This window comes from Telmatherina bonti (genome assembly GCF_933228915.1).
Source record: "Telmatherina bonti genome assembly, chromosome: 7".
In the NCBI taxonomy this organism is placed as follows: domain Eukaryota; kingdom Metazoa; phylum Chordata; class Actinopteri; order Atheriniformes; family Telmatherinidae; genus Telmatherina; species Telmatherina bonti.
Window position 1 is genome coordinate 19,571,200 of NC_136625.1, and position 20,638 is coordinate 19,591,837.

The 20,638-nt window shown below is 38.4% G+C and overlaps 1 protein-coding gene across 1 annotated transcript in view; it reads left to right on the forward strand.

Moving 5' to 3' along the window:
* wnt3a (wingless-type MMTV integration site family, member 3A) overlaps positions 1–12,124 on the forward strand; it is a gene marked incomplete at its 3' end in the record, with an annotated part of 71,138 nt that extends 59,014 nt beyond the window's left edge. The window contains exons 2-5 of the mRNA XM_079243626.1: positions 746–888; positions 5,461–5,702; positions 11,285–11,550; positions 11,645–12,124. Coding sequence (XP_079099752.1) covers positions 746–888; positions 5,461–5,702; positions 11,285–11,550; positions 11,645–12,124 — 1,131 coding nt within the window. The remainder of the gene's footprint in view (positions 1–745; positions 889–5,460; positions 5,703–11,284; positions 11,551–11,644) is intronic.
* Between the last annotated feature and the right edge of the window lie 8,514 nt (positions 12,125–20,638).

Genomic DNA, 20,638 nt, shown 5'->3' on the forward strand with positions numbered 1-20,638 from the left:
GGCTGCTTTAAACCTGTGAACACACCACAGATGGATGCACCTAATTAAAGATTAATTAAAATAACTTATTCGTTTTAAACATAGCAGAGTTGTAAGGATTTTTTTCCCCCTCCACGGGCTTCAATCTTTTTATATATTTATGAATAAACAAGCAAAGATCATCTAGAATTTCTTTGGAACATTTTAAAGTATTTCATAATAAGCTGTAACTTTTCAGTTTACACTCGGAAACAAATGACTGCAGACCTTAATGGTGGTCTCAAGCAATTCACACATATTTATTTCTGCATTTTAGAAGCTTCAAGCCAGGGAGTGAAATCCGGACAGGTTGTTATAGCTACGCAATCCACAGGGGTTCCGATGTCTGTTTAAAATCCCGAGGACCCTCCCTCTCTCCTTTAAACAACATTATATATCACACACGCTGCATGCTAATGCCACCAATTCTCAATGAGCACTAAAACACATCTTAAAAATTAGCTCATTCTCATGTTTGAGTTGGAGCTGACTGACAAGGCAACAGAGGGAACATATCATCATAATTCCCCCTTTGGCAATACCTGCTGATTGGGTCCTACAAAGCAAGCTGCTTTTTAACTTTTAATATTTGCCTTCCGAGTTCTGCCAGGAGCAGTCGCGAAAGATAAGAGATTCCCTCCGATTGTTGGTGGGAAGAAATAAACAAAAAGAAAACATCCATCAGCTTTTGACTTTTTTTTTTTTTCCCCCTGTCTTTACTCTTCAGCTAAGATCTCTCCGTGCGTGGATGTGCGCGCATGTTGGCATTCTGTTGGAGAGGTTTTGCGAAACTTTAAGGATGGTATACCTTGGATGTTTCCTTCTGCTATGTGGGCTGACGCATGTCATGGCCAGCTACCCCATTTGGTGGTAAGTTATATTTTCATTTTAACGTCCTGCGACGCGTTTAGTTAAAATGTTGAGGGAAAAATCTAAAGATCCGCCTCTGTAAGCAGCCAGTTTGACTTCTTCCAGTTAGTTTCCTGACAGCTGCGACGCTTCTGCTTACAGACTGGAAACTTTAACTGGCATCACTGATCACTGGGTACAACAAAGGGTTTCATCTATTTCTTTAAAACAATAAAACTATATAAAGAGACCCGATGTTCCAGCAAATACAGGGAGAAACTTTTTGTTTGTTTTGTTTTAACTCCCAGAAATGCCTCATTCAGTCCAATTTCAGGTTTTTTTTTTTTCTTCTAATGGCATTTAGAGTATTAAGACATTTGTTACTGACAACTATTATAAGACATTTGTTACTGACAACTATTATTATTTTCGCAGTGCAGCAGGTGCAAATTTTGCGCATTGAGTCTGAGGTGTCTTTCTTGGGGGGTGGAGGGGGTCTAGGGGTGGCACCTAGAAACGCTGGATTAAGTGGATTAAGTGATGCTCACTCATACTGGTAACCATGTGTACATATATATATATATATATATATATATATATATATATATATATATATATATATATATATATATATATACACATATATATATATATATATATATATATATATATATATATATATATATATATATATATATATATACACTTTGTCTTTTGATTGAAGCATTTCGGTTTTGACCTCTTTAAATATAAACGAAATGGCAACCTTGTAAAAAAAAAAAAAAAAAGGCTTTTGTCCGCTTCCAAATAGCCAATAACAACATGCATGAAATTATCAATAATGCGAAGTCTTATTGATAAAGTCTACATTTACTATGCAACAGCCGTGTGAGAAATTGCACAAATGTGCAATATTTATTTATATGCTTATATTTTCTCAGACGAAATCTTAGATGTTTTTTCTCTTGAACTTCACATTGATCCGTCTACTACAGCAGATTTTGTGAGTTAAAATAGCAAACGTTGCCCAATTGCGAATAAATTATTTAATAATTGGGGATTCTTACAAACTGAATGGACATTCATCTACTTCCCTTAATGGGTCCCCTGGTGGTGAGACTGATGAGAAACTAATTACATGCTCAGCTGGAAGGAAATCCACAGTGGACCTACTGGACTGAGATTTAAAAAAAAAAAAAAAAATCAATGAAATCATTTGCTGCAATTCTGTCTGATTATTTTATATAATCATTTTATATATTTTATAAAATCTATTATGTGATATTTGTACATAGTCTTTTTGGGTTTCCAGCTTTACAAGTTTTTCCATAGATTCTCTGTCATAAATTAGATGATGCAGCAAGTCAAAAACCACCCCGGCAATCATGATTTGATTCTGGAAAGTGTTAACTAGAAAAGCAATAGAGTGGCAGCTAAACATAATAAGAGCAGGTTGTCCCTCCCACCAATACAAACAATGTGCAAAAATTGCTCAAGCTTTCAGTTCAGCTACCTCAACGTGATGCTGATCTCTTTTTTTTCTTTTAAGACATATGATGTATTTTTGCGTTTCATGGCAACTCATCCCAAGTCAAATACTATGGTTGCTTTTGGATTACACTCAATATACCTGCATTGTCTCTCCATTTGCAAACAGTATGCCACTTATCTGAGAGTTATTTCTGCTGCAAAAAGCAGCGGGGGATGTTTTGCTGACAGAAGCTGCTGAACTTGCCTTCAGGTGGCCATCAGAGCTGCATCACACTCAGCACCCACAGTAGTCTTTGGGGATATAGATCTGCACCAAGACAGGTTCATGTCTCTCCTCGACCTGCCATGACATAGCCTGGCTGCACCCGCCACCCCACTACCTCCTTCCCTAGTCCACCCCACCTTAGAAGGTAAATACCTGGAGGTGAAAGCTTGCTGCACATTCCTTTTCCCAAACATATTCTATTGATGTCAAAGTCGACTCCAAGGCCTCAGGGCCCACGAGTAAAGTGGTAATTCTAAGACACCCTGCTTGGGCTTGCTGAAATATGCATTAAACATGTGCTGGATACACTTAGATTAGAAGGGAAAGTCTGCACCGAGACAAAAATTTTATGTCATGCATGTTGTTTTGTTTAGTTCTGTTTTTTTTAAAAAGTTAAATAGTTTCCACAACAATAACCTTCACATTTCATCAGTACTGACAGTCAGTTTCTCTATGAGGCAGCTTCTCTGACAATATAAATAGATGTTCCCGCAGGAATTACAGAGATTAAAGTCAAAAGCACACAATAGATGTCTAAAATCCACACAACACATAAAATACCAGTATGCTTTAAATGGTTGTTGGAGATGGTATCCAAAAACACTGTGCTTTATGCAATAGCTCCTTAAAAAAAAAAAAATCAAGTGATAAATCATCCCTGGTGGAACATGCCCAGCCTCCTCTCACAGACCATTTCCTAACACAGGAAAAGGTGGCAGTGGATTACTCAGCCCTCTTTGAGACAGCCACAGTGCAACCTGTCTCATGATGACTTTGTGAGAGGGTTCATGAACTGGCAGAAATGTGTGCATAAACTGTTCAGAGGTGTTAAAGGACAATATGAAACTAACATGTCCACTAATCCGCACTGATTTCTATTATTGGTTTTTTTTATGTTACCTTACACTCAGGTGCAAAATATATTCACTGAAAAAATCAGAACAAATTTTGTATAGAGATGCTTAACAGCTCTGTTGCTATGAGGTGCAACTCATCAGTCTGCAGCTGTCTGGGATGTGCAGGTTTCTGCTGGGTATGATGTGCTCCAGGGTAGATGGATTGACAAGGGCCAAAAAGAGGTCAATTTATAGGAGTGCCTTTGTTTACTGATGGTTGCAACAGACAAATGTGATTCCCTTTGGAGTTTAATTCAACTTGCCATTGCTTGCTTTCTTACTGGAAGTCTCATTTATAATTATCCGGAGTGGTCTAGTCAGTGGAAATTAAGTAAGCCATTCTGTTGAAACCAATGTGACACATTGTTTTTATTGGTGACTTTTGCATGCCAGGGATTTAGAGGAAACCAGGTCAGATAATCACTCACACACACCACAAACATAAAAGATGTGTAATACATTTAAATTCCAAAACTGAGGTATTCAAGGTCACCAGGAGCTGCCAGTAACCATTCATTTGACCAGGAGGTCTTATACAGCTGTAAGCTTAAAGTTAAAAGAAAGGGAAAAAAAACTGCCTGTGGGCAAGTGTCAGGAATTTGGTAATCTTGTGATCAGTTATTAGCCCTTGAAAAACACTGAGCAGGTCAGCACGTAGTATTCTAAATGAGCAGCAAAAACACTGTCCACCTGCTTCAGAGCTGCCTTCCTGAGGAAACATAACTGTTATCCAACCCCATATCACTCAGGGCAGATTGATCAGAGTGCTTTTGCCAGTGATTTGTCCTTAATAGACATTTGACTCATTAAAAGGACTTGCCTGGATTGGCAACATGCTTCTCTGTAGGACATTTGCCAAAGATAACAGGAAACCTGCTATTACACTACTTGACTGCTCTGTGATTAAAATAGTTGATTTTGGTAATGTTTCAAAGAAGGCTAACATTTAAGGGTCAGTGGTTCATGTATTTTTAGACAAAGTAAAAAAAAAAAAAAAAAAAAAAAAAAAGAATATAAACAAATAGTAATTTTTTTTTTTTTTTAACTGCAGTTCAGAAAGTTTAGGTATAAATTGCTGCTGATGCCCTGCTGATGTTACTATATAAGAATTAGCACAACGGTTCAAGAAACATCTGATCAATCCAGTATGTGAATTATACAAATCACTTCATCAGCTTGTGAGGTGGAAATGCAAACAAATAGATATACAACCCTAAAAAAATCAAGTGGAACATGTTCCTTTAAAAACAAACTGGCTAAGCTACATTCTGTGCAATTGTGCAAACATGCATCATTTCTACAATTACAACTTACAAAAAGTGCTAATTGAGAGGACAAAGAAAATAAAGACAGAGAGAAAGCAGTAAAGGCATGAAGACAGACAGATGCAATCAGGGCACCAAGTTTGCACTTGTTGTATTTTAGAAAACCTTGCTCAAAGAGGAAAAAAAAAGAAAGGTATAGGCAGAGGGGCGGAGAGGCTATGTGTTAATCTTAATACACTCTCTGAAGTTTCAATGTAAGGTTTGCACTCTTATTCCCCTAAGCTGTGGGTCTGTTAAGTGTGCGGACAGTTAATAACAAGGTACAGTTTTCCAAGTTGTCAGCTTAAGGTCTATGAAGACCTCTAGATGCATTGTGGACTTTCATCTTAAACAGAAACAGTGCAGTGACAGGGCTGCAATTTCAATTCACACAAAGCCAGGTGTCTGCAGAGAGGGTAGTTGAAGGGATAAAGGACGCACACCTAATGGTAGCATCTGATACTGCAAATAAACACACTTAATCAGGTTAACTCAGACGTAACATTACACTGCGCCAGGAGGGAAATTACCCTCCCTCTTGGAAGTGTTATATCAGCAGATAAAGCTGCAGACAAATAGGAAGAGGAGATATAATTATAAAATTGCACTGACACTGCCACTACCTATTGTTTTGCAGGTCTCTAGCAGTGGGACACCAGTACTCATCAGTGGGTACTCAGCCTATCCTTTGTGGCAGCATACCAGGTCTGGTGCCCAAGCAGCTGCGTTTCTGCCGGAACTACGTGGAGATCATGCCCAGCGTGGCAGAAGGGGTGAAGATCGGCATACAGGAGTGTCAGCACCAGTTCAGAGGCCGACGCTGGAATTGCACGACAGTCACTGACAATCTGGCCATCTTTGGGCCAGTGTTAGACAAAGGTGAAGTTAAACAGCACATTTATGTGAATTCTGACACAGATTCATCTTTACTGCAATTTTTCTGTCATGTGAATGACTTGTAAGTGCACTTCAGGCTTGCAGGCATGGAATCTCAAGCTTCCCAAATTCCTGGTGTTCTGAATTGTCACCTACCCCTGTGTAGATTTAAGTTAAAAGGTTAGCTAGAACTAGTGAACTGCTTGTCCATCAGTGAGCAAACTCCGTGCTTTTTCATTTTAATACAGTCTTTACTTTAAGTGTTTGGTTTCTTACTTTATATATACTAAAGGTATGTTGTCATTATCATGCCAGTTAGTTAATGAAGAAAGGACAGAACCAAAAAAAAAAGGTATTTCATGGCAATTAATTTGTAAAGACTTTTCTGGGATAAAATAACTCCTTTTGATGTGGAACCTGATAAGCTACTATTCACAATGAAACAAAACTATACCCAAAAGAAAATATTTTTTATACCAGCAGTATCTCCATAAGAAGCAAATATTTACACCATTATTAGAAATATTCTTCAGAAATTATATCAAGAATTACTTCACAGCATAGTTTTCATCATGTCTGATCGTGCATAAGATTGCAATTTGACTATACAGAGGCTTTGATGATGCCGTCTGACCCAAGTGTCCTCAAATGTGTGTTCAAGTAAGTTTTACCCTCTGTAGAGTTCTTATGAGTAGTTAGTTACCCAACCCACTTAAAAAAAAAAAAAAAAGAAGAAAAACATGACTTATGGTGTCTCTGTGCTGATTAACTCCTCAATTAACTATTCTATATTCGCTTTGTATTATATTTGCAGTTAAAAGCTGCATTCCCTGCATGCATCATTCATTATGTTGATTCAAATCCTTGTTTAGATACACTTTAGACTCAACCAGCCCTGAGGGGCCTGTATGCATGAAATAATGTACACAACTAGGCTAAGTCAAGTGACTTCTGTCTCGTTGGAGATTTCTTTAGGAGGGGATCCCCAGTCATTGCCACATCTTCCTTAGAAGTAATAAGCACAAGATCTACAACTGAGACAAGTATTACATTTATCAATGTTCTTATCAAATCATACTTTCTGGCTCTATGATTTGAGGGGACTCTATTGCTATATACACACACACACACATACACACACACACACACACATATATATATATATATACACATATACATATAGAGCGAGAGAGAAAGAGAGAGGGGCTGTCACATAAAAAAATTGTTTCTTTTTTTGTGACAAACATTTAACTGGTATTGATGGTCACATTGAACGACTCATTTATCTCATTGCATAAAGTAAAGGTTGGCAGTTCTCACTAAAAGAAGAAAAAAAACTCTCCCAGAAGAGTTTCTATGAAAACAATCATTATTCCCTTGTTGATCTAGAGGACTACTGTAGTCTGTGTCTTCCTTTGCAGGGTTTTGTTTCCAGTTAGCAGCCATTACTCTGCTCAATCTGTCACTTGTTAATCTCCTCCAAACCATTAAAGGAAAGTATATCTGATGAGAATTTTCTGTTTAATACCATTTTAAAAGTTAACTTCAAACTCACATGACACTTAAATGGACACACCATAAGCTGTAGCCAGGCTATTAGTTCCGCATTGTTAGCTATTTTTGTGCTAAACTAAACTTACAGTTTTGATACATTGGGTACAAACATGAAGCAAGTGACCTTTTCATTAAACTTATACAGAAGTGAAATGGACCAAATTCCTAAAATATCCTATTATTGCTTTCATCTTCATTAAAAGCAGTAGATCCCCTCCTTTTCTGTGTTGTTTTGAGCTCTTCTTAAAGTTGACATTGAGATAAAGACAAAGTGCAGAACATAGTGGTTGGGGGTTAAGGATGTGAACTTGTCACCTAGTTTACTGAAGATTGATGCCAACAAAAGGGCTTGGAGGTCGCTCAGGGCAATTGCTTTTAATAAACTCCTGAGCCACTTGATAGAAGAGGCTGGCGCTGAAGTAGGTGGCTAACGATAGGGGTTCTCAGTCCCAACCCCATTGTGGTGCAAAATGCCACCACATCTTTTCCGTCACCTCCCCTCCCAGGCTCAAATTGCAGGGGCACTGACTGGAAAGAGAAGGCAGCTACTGGGCTTTAGTAAATCATTTTGATTGGATTAAGGTCACTCGGGCCCTTAATAATGTGAGAGGTCAAAGTGGCTGGATTAAGTGCCTTTGTCAGGGGCCAAGGAGAGTGGCTAAAGGGGCTCACAGGCCTTTGATAGAGCTTAGTAGGAAAAGGCTTCCATTTCATTGGATTTGATTGATGCTGGTGTTTGTCTGTGCAGCGGGGCCATTGTACCCACTGGTGTCTGTTTGTCTGCAATTCAGACAGTTGTTTGTCAGTTTCCTCCTGCGCATGTCCACCTCATCTTCACCAAGAAATCAGCAGTTTGTTTTTACACAGATGGATTAAGAAGAAGAACCACGAGACGTGAGCCTTTCAGGGAAAGACAATGATGTGAAATGATTGAGATAACAACTAAAAGTGCAGAATTGTTCACGACAAACATTCAATTGCTTTTTTTTTCTTTGCATGCCCAGTATGATCACACACATCAAACACTAAAGTGATTTTTGCCCTTAAAATGCATGTATTCTTTTGCTAGTTGCCTGACTCACTTTAAGTTTCTGTGTCTTGCCACACCCCAAATCACGAGCCCTGCCTGTAGGCTATGTCTGCGTCAGCACTCATTAATTTACATTAACTAAAGTGTCAAAACATGCACCGCTGGAATCTGCCATGTGATGAAAGGTAATAGAAAGCTGTGCAGGTGTCCACACAGCCATTCACAGATCTTTTTTAGAGTCCTTGTTATTTACAAAACAACTTATCATGTATGGATATAATCAGGCTACAGTTTTTGAGTCATGTGATAGAATTAGGGATGGCAACTTTGCCACAAAAAACTGGACATTTTACATAGTCAAAAATGAGGTTCACTGCACACTTCTATTAGGCTGTTAAAAGGAAGCCATGTAGTTTCATACCATTGTATCTCTGGCTTATCTAACCTCTGTTTCCTATTTGAAGAGCTTTGTATGGCAGGAAATAAAACCTAAATCAACAAGTTCCACCTAAACTAACCAGGAAGAGGTCAGGAGATGTGGGTTACGACCTGTGACCCAAGGATGAGAAAGTGTAACTATTTAGGATGAGCTAAAAGGTCTCAGCTTTTCATGAGACGTATGTCTTTCCATGCTGGGGGAGGGAAACTAGCGCACCAGTATATCATTAACTCTAGGCAAGAAAGAAAGAAGGGGTGTGGTAAATGGAGTTGATGGGGGGACCTTAGCCCCACTCCCTGCTAGGCACTGCTCAGAGCACAATATCTTCGCAACCATGAGATTAAGCAGGAGAAAAAGTGCTTTTCCCCATTCACACGCCCTTTAGATTGTTTTATTAAACCACTTGAATAGGGATTTCCCTGTCTGCCGACAAGCGGGGTCCAGCCAATGCATAGTTCTCTGTTGCTATGACTTAACTTGGTCTCCACTAATCACTAGCCAGGGCAAATTTCATATAAAATATCTGAGCCCATTGTGGGACTAACACAGCGTGACAGTGACAGCACAATAGGGGATTCAACCCCCCAGCAGGTTGTAGGGACCACTTGGCCAGCCGAGCTCTGGCAAAGTTTGGTGGAAAAGCATTGTCTGACGAAAAGTGTCCTTAAATTGGTCATAAAACTAAGAAAAGCAGTGGAATTAATGTGACAAGTGGTATTTCCAGGTGAAGCATGCATTATTCCAGGTGCAATTTAGACTCAATTTTGACAGCACGTTACAGCAAATATCAAGTATGAGATATTTTTAGATGTAAAAAAAAAAGTTTTAATTTAACAATCTGCTTTTTCGTTTTATTTATTTATTTATTTTTATTTTTATTTTTTTTTTACTGCAAATGACATTACCTTTCAGCAGAGTTGTCACTGTTGCACTTACTCAAGTTTAGCAGCATCCTCTTAGGCTTTGATTCTGTATCTGTTTGGTGAGTACTGAATCTATTGGGGCAGTTTATAAATCGTTATTTCTATAAATATTTATCATGTTTTTAACTTGTTGCTTATTATAGGCAATTCTTATTTTTCTTGTTGTTGTTGTTATTATTATTATTATTATTATTATTATTATTATTATTATTATTATTATTATTATTATTATTATTATTATTTTGCAAACAAACTGATCTAGGGATGTTTTAAAGTTGTCCAAACACCTCACCTTGCTTATTTAAGTAATAAAAATATTTTTCCTCATTTCCATTCTCCAGGTTTATATACTTTAGTTTTCAATCAGATGTGTATGCAGGGAGAAGCTATTATCTGAAGCACATTTATAAAATCAGAAATCCATTTTATAACAGCTTAAACATTTAATTTGGTTCACATGTTGCTCAAAAATGAAAAACTAAAGGCTAAAGCCCAGACTTTTTCAGTTTAAGGTGATTCATGCTGATCTATCATCATAACAGGTAATATTGAAATGATCTGTGTTGGATGATGAAACCGGGATTTGAGAAGGGAGAGCAGAAGTTCAGATTTATATGAAACATTATTACCCTTGTATGCATACAGTAGTGGAGTCGGTGGTGGAGGATGCCAGAAGACCTTTTCTCTTGCATCATTGCTTCTAACGCCCTTTAGTCCTCAAACTGGTTGGAACCTGCTGTTAGGGAGGAGCTCCTGCTCCTTTTAGCTTTATACGCCTTCTTTCTTTCTTTTTCTTTTTTCCCTTTTTGTTCTTTTACACAGAAACACATACTGTTTCTCTCTCTCTCACATGCAGACACACACACACGCACATATTCAAGCACGTGGACACACACCATACAAGATACTGTTAAGGCTTAAACAGTTTTTGTTTATCTGTTTATTTAATGTGATTAATTTCATCACAATTCCAAATATTTTTGTTGTCTCTTCTGTCTTCCTGCGATTGCAGGAGAAGACATGAGTTCATATGTTCGGCATACGCACCAGTTCAGCTGAAGCTGCTAAAGTGTTACAAGGAAATTTTTTTGCTTTCAGATATACAATCGTCTTTAGAGCTGGCTTTATATCTGGTCACTTAAAAATCATCTCCTTGTTGTGCATTGTCCCTGTGAGTGTGAAGCGGTTTCCTTACCTTTCAAAAGCTTAATTGAGTCTCTTAATTATAGGCCTGTCAGGCCTGCCTTTTCCTCTCATCTCTGTGGAAGATCCTGATCCCTCTGAGTCATCAGTTAGCAATGTCTGACAGAGACACAGAGGCCTTGCTGGCCTTGTTCAGAGACAGCACGATTGATGTGTGGGATGAACAAACTGTCACACTGGTAAACCTTGGTGGATACTAAACACAAATAATAATGTACTTTTAATATATAATTTTAATTTAATATAATTTTAATCATTATAGCTGTAACTTTACGACTAATTACTAATGTTTACAATTATTATGTTACCTAGGTGACAAGCCACAGTAGTTCATTTTTGTTTTTGTTTTTTATTTTAAACCTATAATGTATCGCCTTTTGGATGTTTTTCCTGTCATATATAGTGTGTCTTACAGGCCATGTTATTTTCTTCACAGCCACTAGAGAGTCAGCTTTTGTCCATGCCATTGCGTCGGCCGGAGTGGCCTTTGCAGTGACCCGTGCCTGTGCTGATGGTTCGGCCACAATCTGTGGATGTGACACACGTCACAAGGGTCCCCCTGGTGAAGGCTGGAAGTGGGGTGGCTGCAGCGAGGATGTGGAATTTGGAAGTATGGTGTCCCGGGAGTTTGCAGATGCTAGGGAGAATCGTCCTGATGCGCGCTCTGCAATGAATCGCCATAACAACGAGGCAGGGAGAATGGTTCGTTTAATTGAGGTTCTATTTGCGAATCATATTGAAAAAATTGTTTCTTTCTTGGATTCTTTAATAATACTTTGAGGTTTTCTTTTCCCAGTCCGTCAACGACAACATGTTTCTGAAGTGCAAGTGCCATGGGCTCTCAGGCAGCTGTGAAGTCAAGACCTGCTGGTGGTCTCAGCCTGATTTTCGAGTTATTGGTGACTACATGAAGGATAAGTATGATAGCGCCTCTGAGATGGTGGTGGAGAAACACAAGGAGTCACGAGGATGGGTGGAGACACTGAGACCCAAGTACAACTACTTCAAACCCCCCACAGAGCGTGACCTGGTTTACTATGAAAGCTCACCCAATTTCTGTGACCCCAATCCTGAGACTGGCTCCTTCGGCACCCGGGATCGTGTCTGCAACCTGACATCTCATGGCATAGATGGATGTGACCTGTTGTGCTGTGGCAGGGGCCACAACACCAGGACTGAGAAAAGAAAGGAGAAGTGTCACTGTATTTTCCACTGGTGCTGCTACGTCAGCTGTCAAGAGTGTGTAAGAATCTACGATGTGCACACCTGCAAATAGAGATGCACAGGTTCTTCTCTTTTCTCGCCAAAAAACTTCAGTAAACAGAAGAACAAATGCAGGTTTTCACCTACAAAACCTGAATAAAGCTGTCTGACCTGACCGTTGAAAAGCTCGCAGAACGGTGTCTGCGGTGATGCTGCAACAAAACAAATCTCTGCCTTAGTCGACTGAAACAGCTGAACAGATATTTGAAAACATCATGAACTGTGATGGTCGTGATGATGGCAATAACAATAATAATAAAAAAAAAAAAATGAAATGATGGAGAAAGATTTTCATCTGTTCGTGTACAGTAGGAGAGAATAACTGCTGGCTGACAGACGAACACCATATTGGTGATTTTGTGTTCTTCCTGCGTTTTAAGTCATTATTTTGTTGGGAATAAGGCAGCACTGCTGATGCTTTCAAGTCTGTGGAGTAAACAACATTTTGACATTTAATCATTACATGATCAGACACTCGACAGCATACAGTTGCCTTCTCAATATTATTAACGTGTTTCTGCATTTCTGAACTAACATGATCAGCGTGTGAGTGAGTTTGTATTTCATACTATTACTTATGTTTGGGTAAGAATGCACTTGCACCTGAGTGAATGTAGTTTTTGTTGCTGTTTTTGTAATGTGTTTACATATTCTCACATTGTTAAGCTAATGAGCTAATATTTGCTTTAAATGACTAACTTTCTCCGAGAGTTGACATGAGCCACCCCCTGCTGAACACCCCCCCCCCCCCCCCCCACACACACACACACACACACACACACACACGCACACACACACATATATATATATATATATATATATATATATATATATATATATATATATATATATATATATATATATATATATACATATATATATACATATATATACACACACATATATTCTATAGAAAAATCCAAAGCTTTCCTGAAAGAGCAACCACACTTTGAACAACACTGAGATTTAGGACCAAAGACGAGAAATGGAAAACAGCATCTCATGGTCAAAGAGTTGTAACTAAGTCTGGGAGGTCTGCACTGTATTGTCCTGCTGAGAAATATGAAGCATGCTCTCCTTGTTTTTAACAGTATTAAAATGTGTCATATGACTCAATGTGGAGCAAACTCTTTTCTTATAAAGAGGTTTTTCAGCTATATTTTATATGTGGAAGACTCACGATATTGTTCAAATATTTGATTCAATAGAGGTAAACTCCCTGCTGAGGAAAGACAAATACAGAAAGACTGGCAACCCATAAGGCTATAAGCTCGATATAGTGCAGAATCATTTGTCATAAAAGAGGACCAAAACCTGTGTATGTAATGATTCTTATTTGTGGTTTGTCGTGCCTCCAGCTAAACAGAGCAGCATCACTGAAATTATCAAAAGTCTCCTTATTTAAATGCTGCTAAGACAATATCTGCATGTGTGTCTGTTTAGATCCTGTGTCATATGTATATTCTTTGCATGTATTGATTCTTTCTGTGAAAGACATCTGTAAAATGTAGTAGTTAAAAAAAAAAGAAAGTGAAGTTTGACTAATTTTGCATAAAGTAACCATTTAACTAAATAGACAAACTAGAGTTAAATCATTTCTTATCTTTGTTTTTCGAGTTGAAAAATAAAACATTTTGCAGTTATGCTCAACATGAGGGTGGTATAGTAGCCCAGAGGGGACAAAACCTGGCACAGCTGGACAAATTATGACAACAACAGAAAACACACACAGAAAAATAAATGCAGCAAGCTTTTGTTGTGCGTTTGACATGTCAACAGATAACCTTTGTTTAAGAAATGTTGTGCATTCTTAATATTTGCGTTTACTGTTTATCTTGTACAAGATGTTTGTCGTGTGTTTTTAATATGTTTTGTTGAGTCTTACGAAATGTTTACTTTTGATGTGGCGTTGGTTTTGTGTTGCGTTTGTCTGATCTTGAGTTGTCTAAAATGTGTTTTGTTTAATTTCAACATGTTTTCTGTTTTATTTTATTCTTCTGAAATTTTTTTCAGAGTTGAGTTTAGTCAATTTTGTGTTTTTAGTTTTGTCATGTGTGTTTTGTTATTGACATTTGTTTTGTTGAAATCTGTAGTTAAATGTGGTTGGGATAGTCTAAATTTCTAGATGTTTTTTTTTTTTTTCACAGTAAAATGTCAAGATTTTTCTGTTATCTTGTTTTTACAAGTTCTTGTTACATTTTGTCCAATTCTGTTGTATTTTGCACCTCAGGACCATTAAAACGCAAAAATGATTAGTTTTTTCCCATAATATGAAAATAAATGTGTGATGATTTTTATTTATTTGGGAAAAACTACTGAAAATAGAGACAGAAAATGTGCATGCTGTTTCAGTTAACCTTCTTCTGTTGATGTAAAATTTATCACGAGTTTGTGTTTACAGCCAGTGTGATGCTGCTGTGTGTCTCAGGCATGTATAGCCTCTGCTGCCCACCTCTGAAAATATTACAAAATGACTGAGAATATTAATAATCATCCATAACCAGTTCTAAGTCAACTTTAATAAACTGTGCACCAAAACTACCCAGCTGTAAAAGATCTGTTATCCTGCCTTCATTATTGTACACTTTAAATGTGAGTGACTGCTTATGGACAATGTGGCTCTGTTCTAATTTTATTTTATTTTATTTTGTTGTTGTTGTTGTTTTTGTTTTAAATCCAAAGTTTTGTACAAACTAGTTGTTGTCTTTTTATGAATTTCTAAAATGTTGTGTTTTTTTTATAATTATTTATTTCATGGCGTGTATATATTAGTGAGTCAAAGTATATATTTGCAGAAATTCGATTTGAAGCAGTGTTATGACTTGTAACACTGTACCCTTTTTTTTCTTTTTTCTTTTTTTTTTTTTTTACCTCATCTCTGTTTGGTTTTGGTTTTTTTGGGGGGGTTTTTTTGTTGTTTTGTTTTGGGGTTTTTTCATGGCCTATACAGAGGTAATGTTTGACCTACTTAGATTTCTAAAAAATTAACTCTGTAACATCAGAATAAAACAGCATTAAAACAAACAAATGGCTGAAAGACTGTAAATTTTTTTAAAAAGGCAAGTCGGTAAGGAGTAACGACAACACCAACTGGGTTGGATATCCTTCTGGGATTCTTATCACAAGTGCTCAAATTTTGATCAACCTGAAAGTGGATGTTTGGAGACTAATAAAAATTTAAACACTGTATATCAAAGGTAAATCAAAAAACAAATGTGTTTTCATAGTAAGATCTCTGACGTGACATGATAGTTTCAAAAGATACTGAGTAAGAAATTGTTCATCTGTTGAATGAGGGTTACTTCATAAAATTTGCATCCCTTTAATTTTCTGTAACAGGAAAGTAAACTATCCCTCTTGGCATATAGATCCTCTGCCAGTCATGTCCATATATGCCACAAAGCATCAACATGGGCTTTGGTTTGTCAGCTGGACTAATAATTGAATTCCTTTGAAAAACTCCAGCAGCCAGCTGTGCTTTTTGAGGAAAAAAATAATAACAGAAAGAAAGATCCTTGTGATTAGAGTTTAGGGCGGAAAAATAGAGATTTGTCGAAGAGAAATACCCAACCTCAAAATAGATTAGGGGCTCGGTTTGAATAGGGCCCACCCATGCTCTGGCTCAGCCTCTGAACCCCTGATAGTTTTTGAGATCTACAACAATACCACCACCAGAGGCCAGGTCTCACTGCTATCTAACCCTATTATTACTCAGAGAGATTGATACACAACCCCTCCAGGGTGGAAGCACCACATAAAGTGATACCCTTCCCTTTTCATTCATGTGGATTCATTAGTCTGCTCGCCCCCACATCAAACTATATTTAATGCTGTCTGCCACAGTTTATCCTACGAGTAGAACTCCTCACATTGATGCACCTCTTCTCCCAGACATTCATAAAAACTATTTAAAATGTGCCTCGTGATTGGAAACAAATAAAGTGGCATTGAAAACTACTTTTGTGTATCAACTGCTGGGAACCAACCAGAGTCAGGTTAAGTTTAGTGACCGGAAGGGTTGCGGCAACTCATTCCACACCTTGACCTTTGACATTTTACACACCATCTGAATGGGTGAAAACAAGTGTAAAACATGAAACAGGTCACAGGATGGACAGAAACTCTGGCCCCTGCAGCAACACTGTGCTTTAGCTGAAGGAAATGGGTCCTTCTCTTGAGCCTGACCCTCCCGTTGCAGTTTTGTCACCCTAGTGAGATGAGAATTGTTAGCAGATAGTTGCCAGAAGAGGCTACAGAGGCACCAGTGAGATAGGTGGCATCCTGACTGTGAGAACTTTGACGCGACCAGACTGAAAAATGGCACCACCCAATAACCATATAAATGGGAGACAATGGACCTAATTGCGATTAGTGTCCCCTTTTCGTTTTATGCCCTGAGTTTCACCCTGACATTCAGCAGAGACCCTCACATGCATTTCAATAAAGCTATGCTGTGGAGAGACAGCAATACAGTCGAGTGATGCAAAGGCTCACGCTGATGTGACGCTATGCAAATAATCTCACAGAAGTAACATACTGGTCACAGCCTGCTTGTTTTCTCCTGCTAAATAAGTTGAAAGGCTGAATTTAAACCAAACAAAAAGACCTGAGAAATTCAGATGCTGCGACAACCCCAAACATTTTTTAGCCTGACAGTGGCTTTAAAGGATGTAGGCTAATTCTCAAAGCTCTTCTTTGTAGGCCATATACTCCAAAGGTGTCAGGACAAAACTGAACCACAGAGTGTGTGGGCACTTCATTATGTAACTGACTTTGAAGCCAGCCTTTTGATGTCTGTGTGTTCCTCTGTCTGGAGTCAGAGTACTCCCTTTGGATTCAATGCACCCCTCAGCGATACACTCAACAAACCATTGCGTCCACATGTAGAATTAACATGGATCCATATTTATGCATTTGAGGCACACGCAAAAAAATCTACTCATCAAATCTTTCTCTCTTTGCATCAGCGTTTAAACATCCAAACGTTTGTTACAATTACATCACATTTTCTCTTTTACATTGTGGAATGTGTCACGTAGGTCACCTGCCTTGAATGAGGATGAAGGTTATCAGAAAGATTTCTAAAGAGGACAACCATCACGAGTAGAGATGTGACACCTGAAAGACAGCCTCATCCCCTTTTGAAGTGCCTGTTTGTATTGTTGAGGCCAACAAAGGAGTTTTGCCACCTCTGTACTTATAAAAGAGCATTAGTCAAGCTGGGGAGATAACAAGGGATGGGGAGTGGGTGGGTGGGGGTGGGGGTACTAATGCACTACACACTCTACAGGTGTGTGTGAATGCATTTGAAAGCAGCATTCACTGTTCTGTCTCTGCACGGTAGTTTGCAGAGCGAGTCCCATGCATTCAGGTATGTTGCTCTAAGATGTGGTCTGGTAGTGATGGTGGTGGTGATGACAAAGGGGTGTCGAGCCTGGAAGGTTGACAAGGGGTCATCCCCCAGATTAATGTGGGCAGAGGTTGGAGATATGGAGGAGGAGGAGGCAGACGTGATCACTCATTAGTCACCCTTTCACCTCTGGGGAGCTCAAAGCGGTCCAGGAAGGCTGAGCCTGCATGCATCTCCAGCATTTCTTGCTGAGGAGTTGTGAGCATCAGAGTTTAATCTTCTTTTTCTTCAGTTGGAAGGTTGATCTGAAAAAACAGCAGTAATCGTTTCATTTTCAGGTGCCTTTGGCTCCAGAGACAGTGTTTTCACAGGCGGTGACACGAGTGAGCTTTGTAGGACTTATGTTCATACCTAAACCAGTTTTTATGTATTTTGTAATCGTTGAGAATGAAACTACGTGAGGTCACAGGAGGTGAAGATACTTGCGTTCCTTTTCAAAGCAGAAGTTATTTTCAGACAATTTTTTTTTTTATTGTGTGGTATTTCTGTCTCAGTGTGGCGTGTATGTTGAACCAGTACCTGTAAAATCTTGTCATTTCTAAAATAAATAAACAACACTGTTTGGGACCGGGTTTTTTTTTTTTCCTCCAAATGTTTCTTTTTTTTTTTAAACCATCAATTTAGCTTATATAAACTCAGGCAGACGTCAGCTGTGATGTTGTTGTAGTAGTTTTACTTTTATTTTTGTTAAATGACATTGTGGTTTAAAATGATCACATTGAGAAAACAAACCCAGATAATTACACCGCATTTTCATCTAAATTATGGAAATCTTGTGGACATTACAAAAGTAAACAGCTTTTTAAGTCAGGCAGCAGTAATACCACTAATACTTCGTAATTCTGATAGCATAGCAAGCTTTTTAATGGCAAGTGTTATGCTTCAAATTTGTTCAAATACGTACCCATATTTACCTGTTTTGTCTGTTTTGCGTTGTTTTCAGAAAAAGAAACCATTAATGGTTAACAAAGATTTTTAAAGAACTCCGTGTTTATTAAGCAACATTGTAACAAATTGTACGTTCCTTAATTCAAACCAAAGACATCTCACAAACATCATGTCTTCCCATTTTTCTGTTGGATTGTTTGCATCTTTCTATGCAGTAGCTCCACTCCTTTACGAGTATGTCTGGTTTTGTTGTTTCTCTTTTTTAAGTTACTTTTGTTTTTTGTATGTTTTATTTTATTGGACATATATTGAAATAAACTTTCCAAAAAAAAAAACTTGATTACATAGTTTGATTAATTCAATAGGTTGTAGAGTCATTGCATGATTTCTGCCTTAATTTCTTAATAAATCAAATTTAATGTCCAGTATGTCGACATCCATCTGCAGTATCGTGGACATGTTCAGAATAAGTGAAATGGTGTATATGAATTACAAGGTGACTAGCAGGGGAGAGGAGAGGGGTTATCATTAGCAGGGACTGCTGCTGGCCTCTGGTAGTTCCAGTAATTACCTCACAAAGGGTGGTGCTTGCCTTCCCACTGCTTTTCCCACACTGCACTGCAGGCTCAGAATTCCTGTCGGCCCCAGACCTGCAATCTCCTTGGTTTTAGACAGCAAATTACTGACAAGTCCCATTCTTCACAGCACTGTAATTGCTTTTTAGTGCTGTTTTTATTGAGGCGACCCTAACCCCCTCGTCCTTGCCTCAATAAAGGCAAGTTAGGGAGGGGGTGAGGGGTTAATATAGATGACATTAGCCCCTAATTGGAAGGTCTCAAACCTCCAGAAAGTTTCATGCACCTCTCATCACTTTTAAGATGTCTTGTCATTTATTGGATGTATATATAAGGACAAGCTTTCTGTGTCAGATTAGTTTCTTTGTCATTAATCTTTTAAAATTCGAAGTTGATTAATTTAACATTTGCCCTCAAGATGCATATAGATGTTGTCATAATGGTTTTGAGTTCCCCATAGAAGTCACATTATTTCCCATCCTACAAATTGAGGGGCAGAGCATTTTGGCTACTCTACTTAAATCACCTCATGTTGTCTTTCCCACCCCTATGCATTACTTTCTCATTCTATTACCTTGTGGAAAAAATTAGTCTCCATGTCAATACAAGCTCCGAGCAGAGAAAACATCTCATTATGGGACTTAAAGAGATCCGTAGCATTCTTGGCTCTGTCAAGCTGTTCTTCCTTTCTTCAATATAGTTACTTTCTTTTCACTGAGAGGACAAATTCTCAACGTTCCAACGCCGGACAACCAAACAGTTGCCATTTGAAATGAGAAAAAGAGAAAGAATGGAAAACGGCCGAGGGATTAGAGGATCTAAACAGGAGTGTGAGATCCAGTTTAGTTTGAAAGATGGAGGGTCTTAACAAGGATTTGAGACTTTAGAATGCATTGTGCCATTATTCCCTTTCTGTGAAGATTCTGCTAAATTGTTTGCCATTTTGTGGCTCTTAAAAGCCAATAGTTTGCCACATCTTTCCAAGTGAACTCAATATTTAGAATCACTTTCTTTCTTCTGTGTAGCTAATAATTATCTCTTTGGCTGGTAGCTGTTTGTTTTATCTTGACATGTTTGCATTTTAAAGATGCAACATGATGCTTTTGATAAATATTCGAATAGCATTGCCAACTCAACTTGTGTCCTGCTCGGATACAGATAACAAAAATAATCAAAGCACACCAAAAAGTTTAAATGTCAAAAAGTTGTCCACTTTCATCTTGCTCTCTGTCTATGCATCAAGTGTGACTGCATCCGAACTTGGCGGAGCAGTAAAATGTCCTGAGGCTACCGCCTGCAATTGACTCAAGCAGCAACCTAATTCGCCCGTGCCGTTGTGTGTCCATCTCCATGTCAGTCTGAGCAGGCTGACACCTCTGACCCCATCAAGAGTGTCAAATAGGTTGTCAGAGATCTTCAGTAAAGTGCAGTGACAAGCCCTCTAATACATTACTACACGAGTGCCAGCCAGAAATAACTGGCTGCATCTTTCCAGCCTTGAGGCAGACAGGTGCGCTGTCAGATGAGACACACACACACACACACACACACACACACACACACACACACGCAAAGATGAAAGCACCTTTTCATCAAAACAACAACCACAGTAATAGTGCATTCATATCAGTGCTTACTTCTGAAAAATACATAT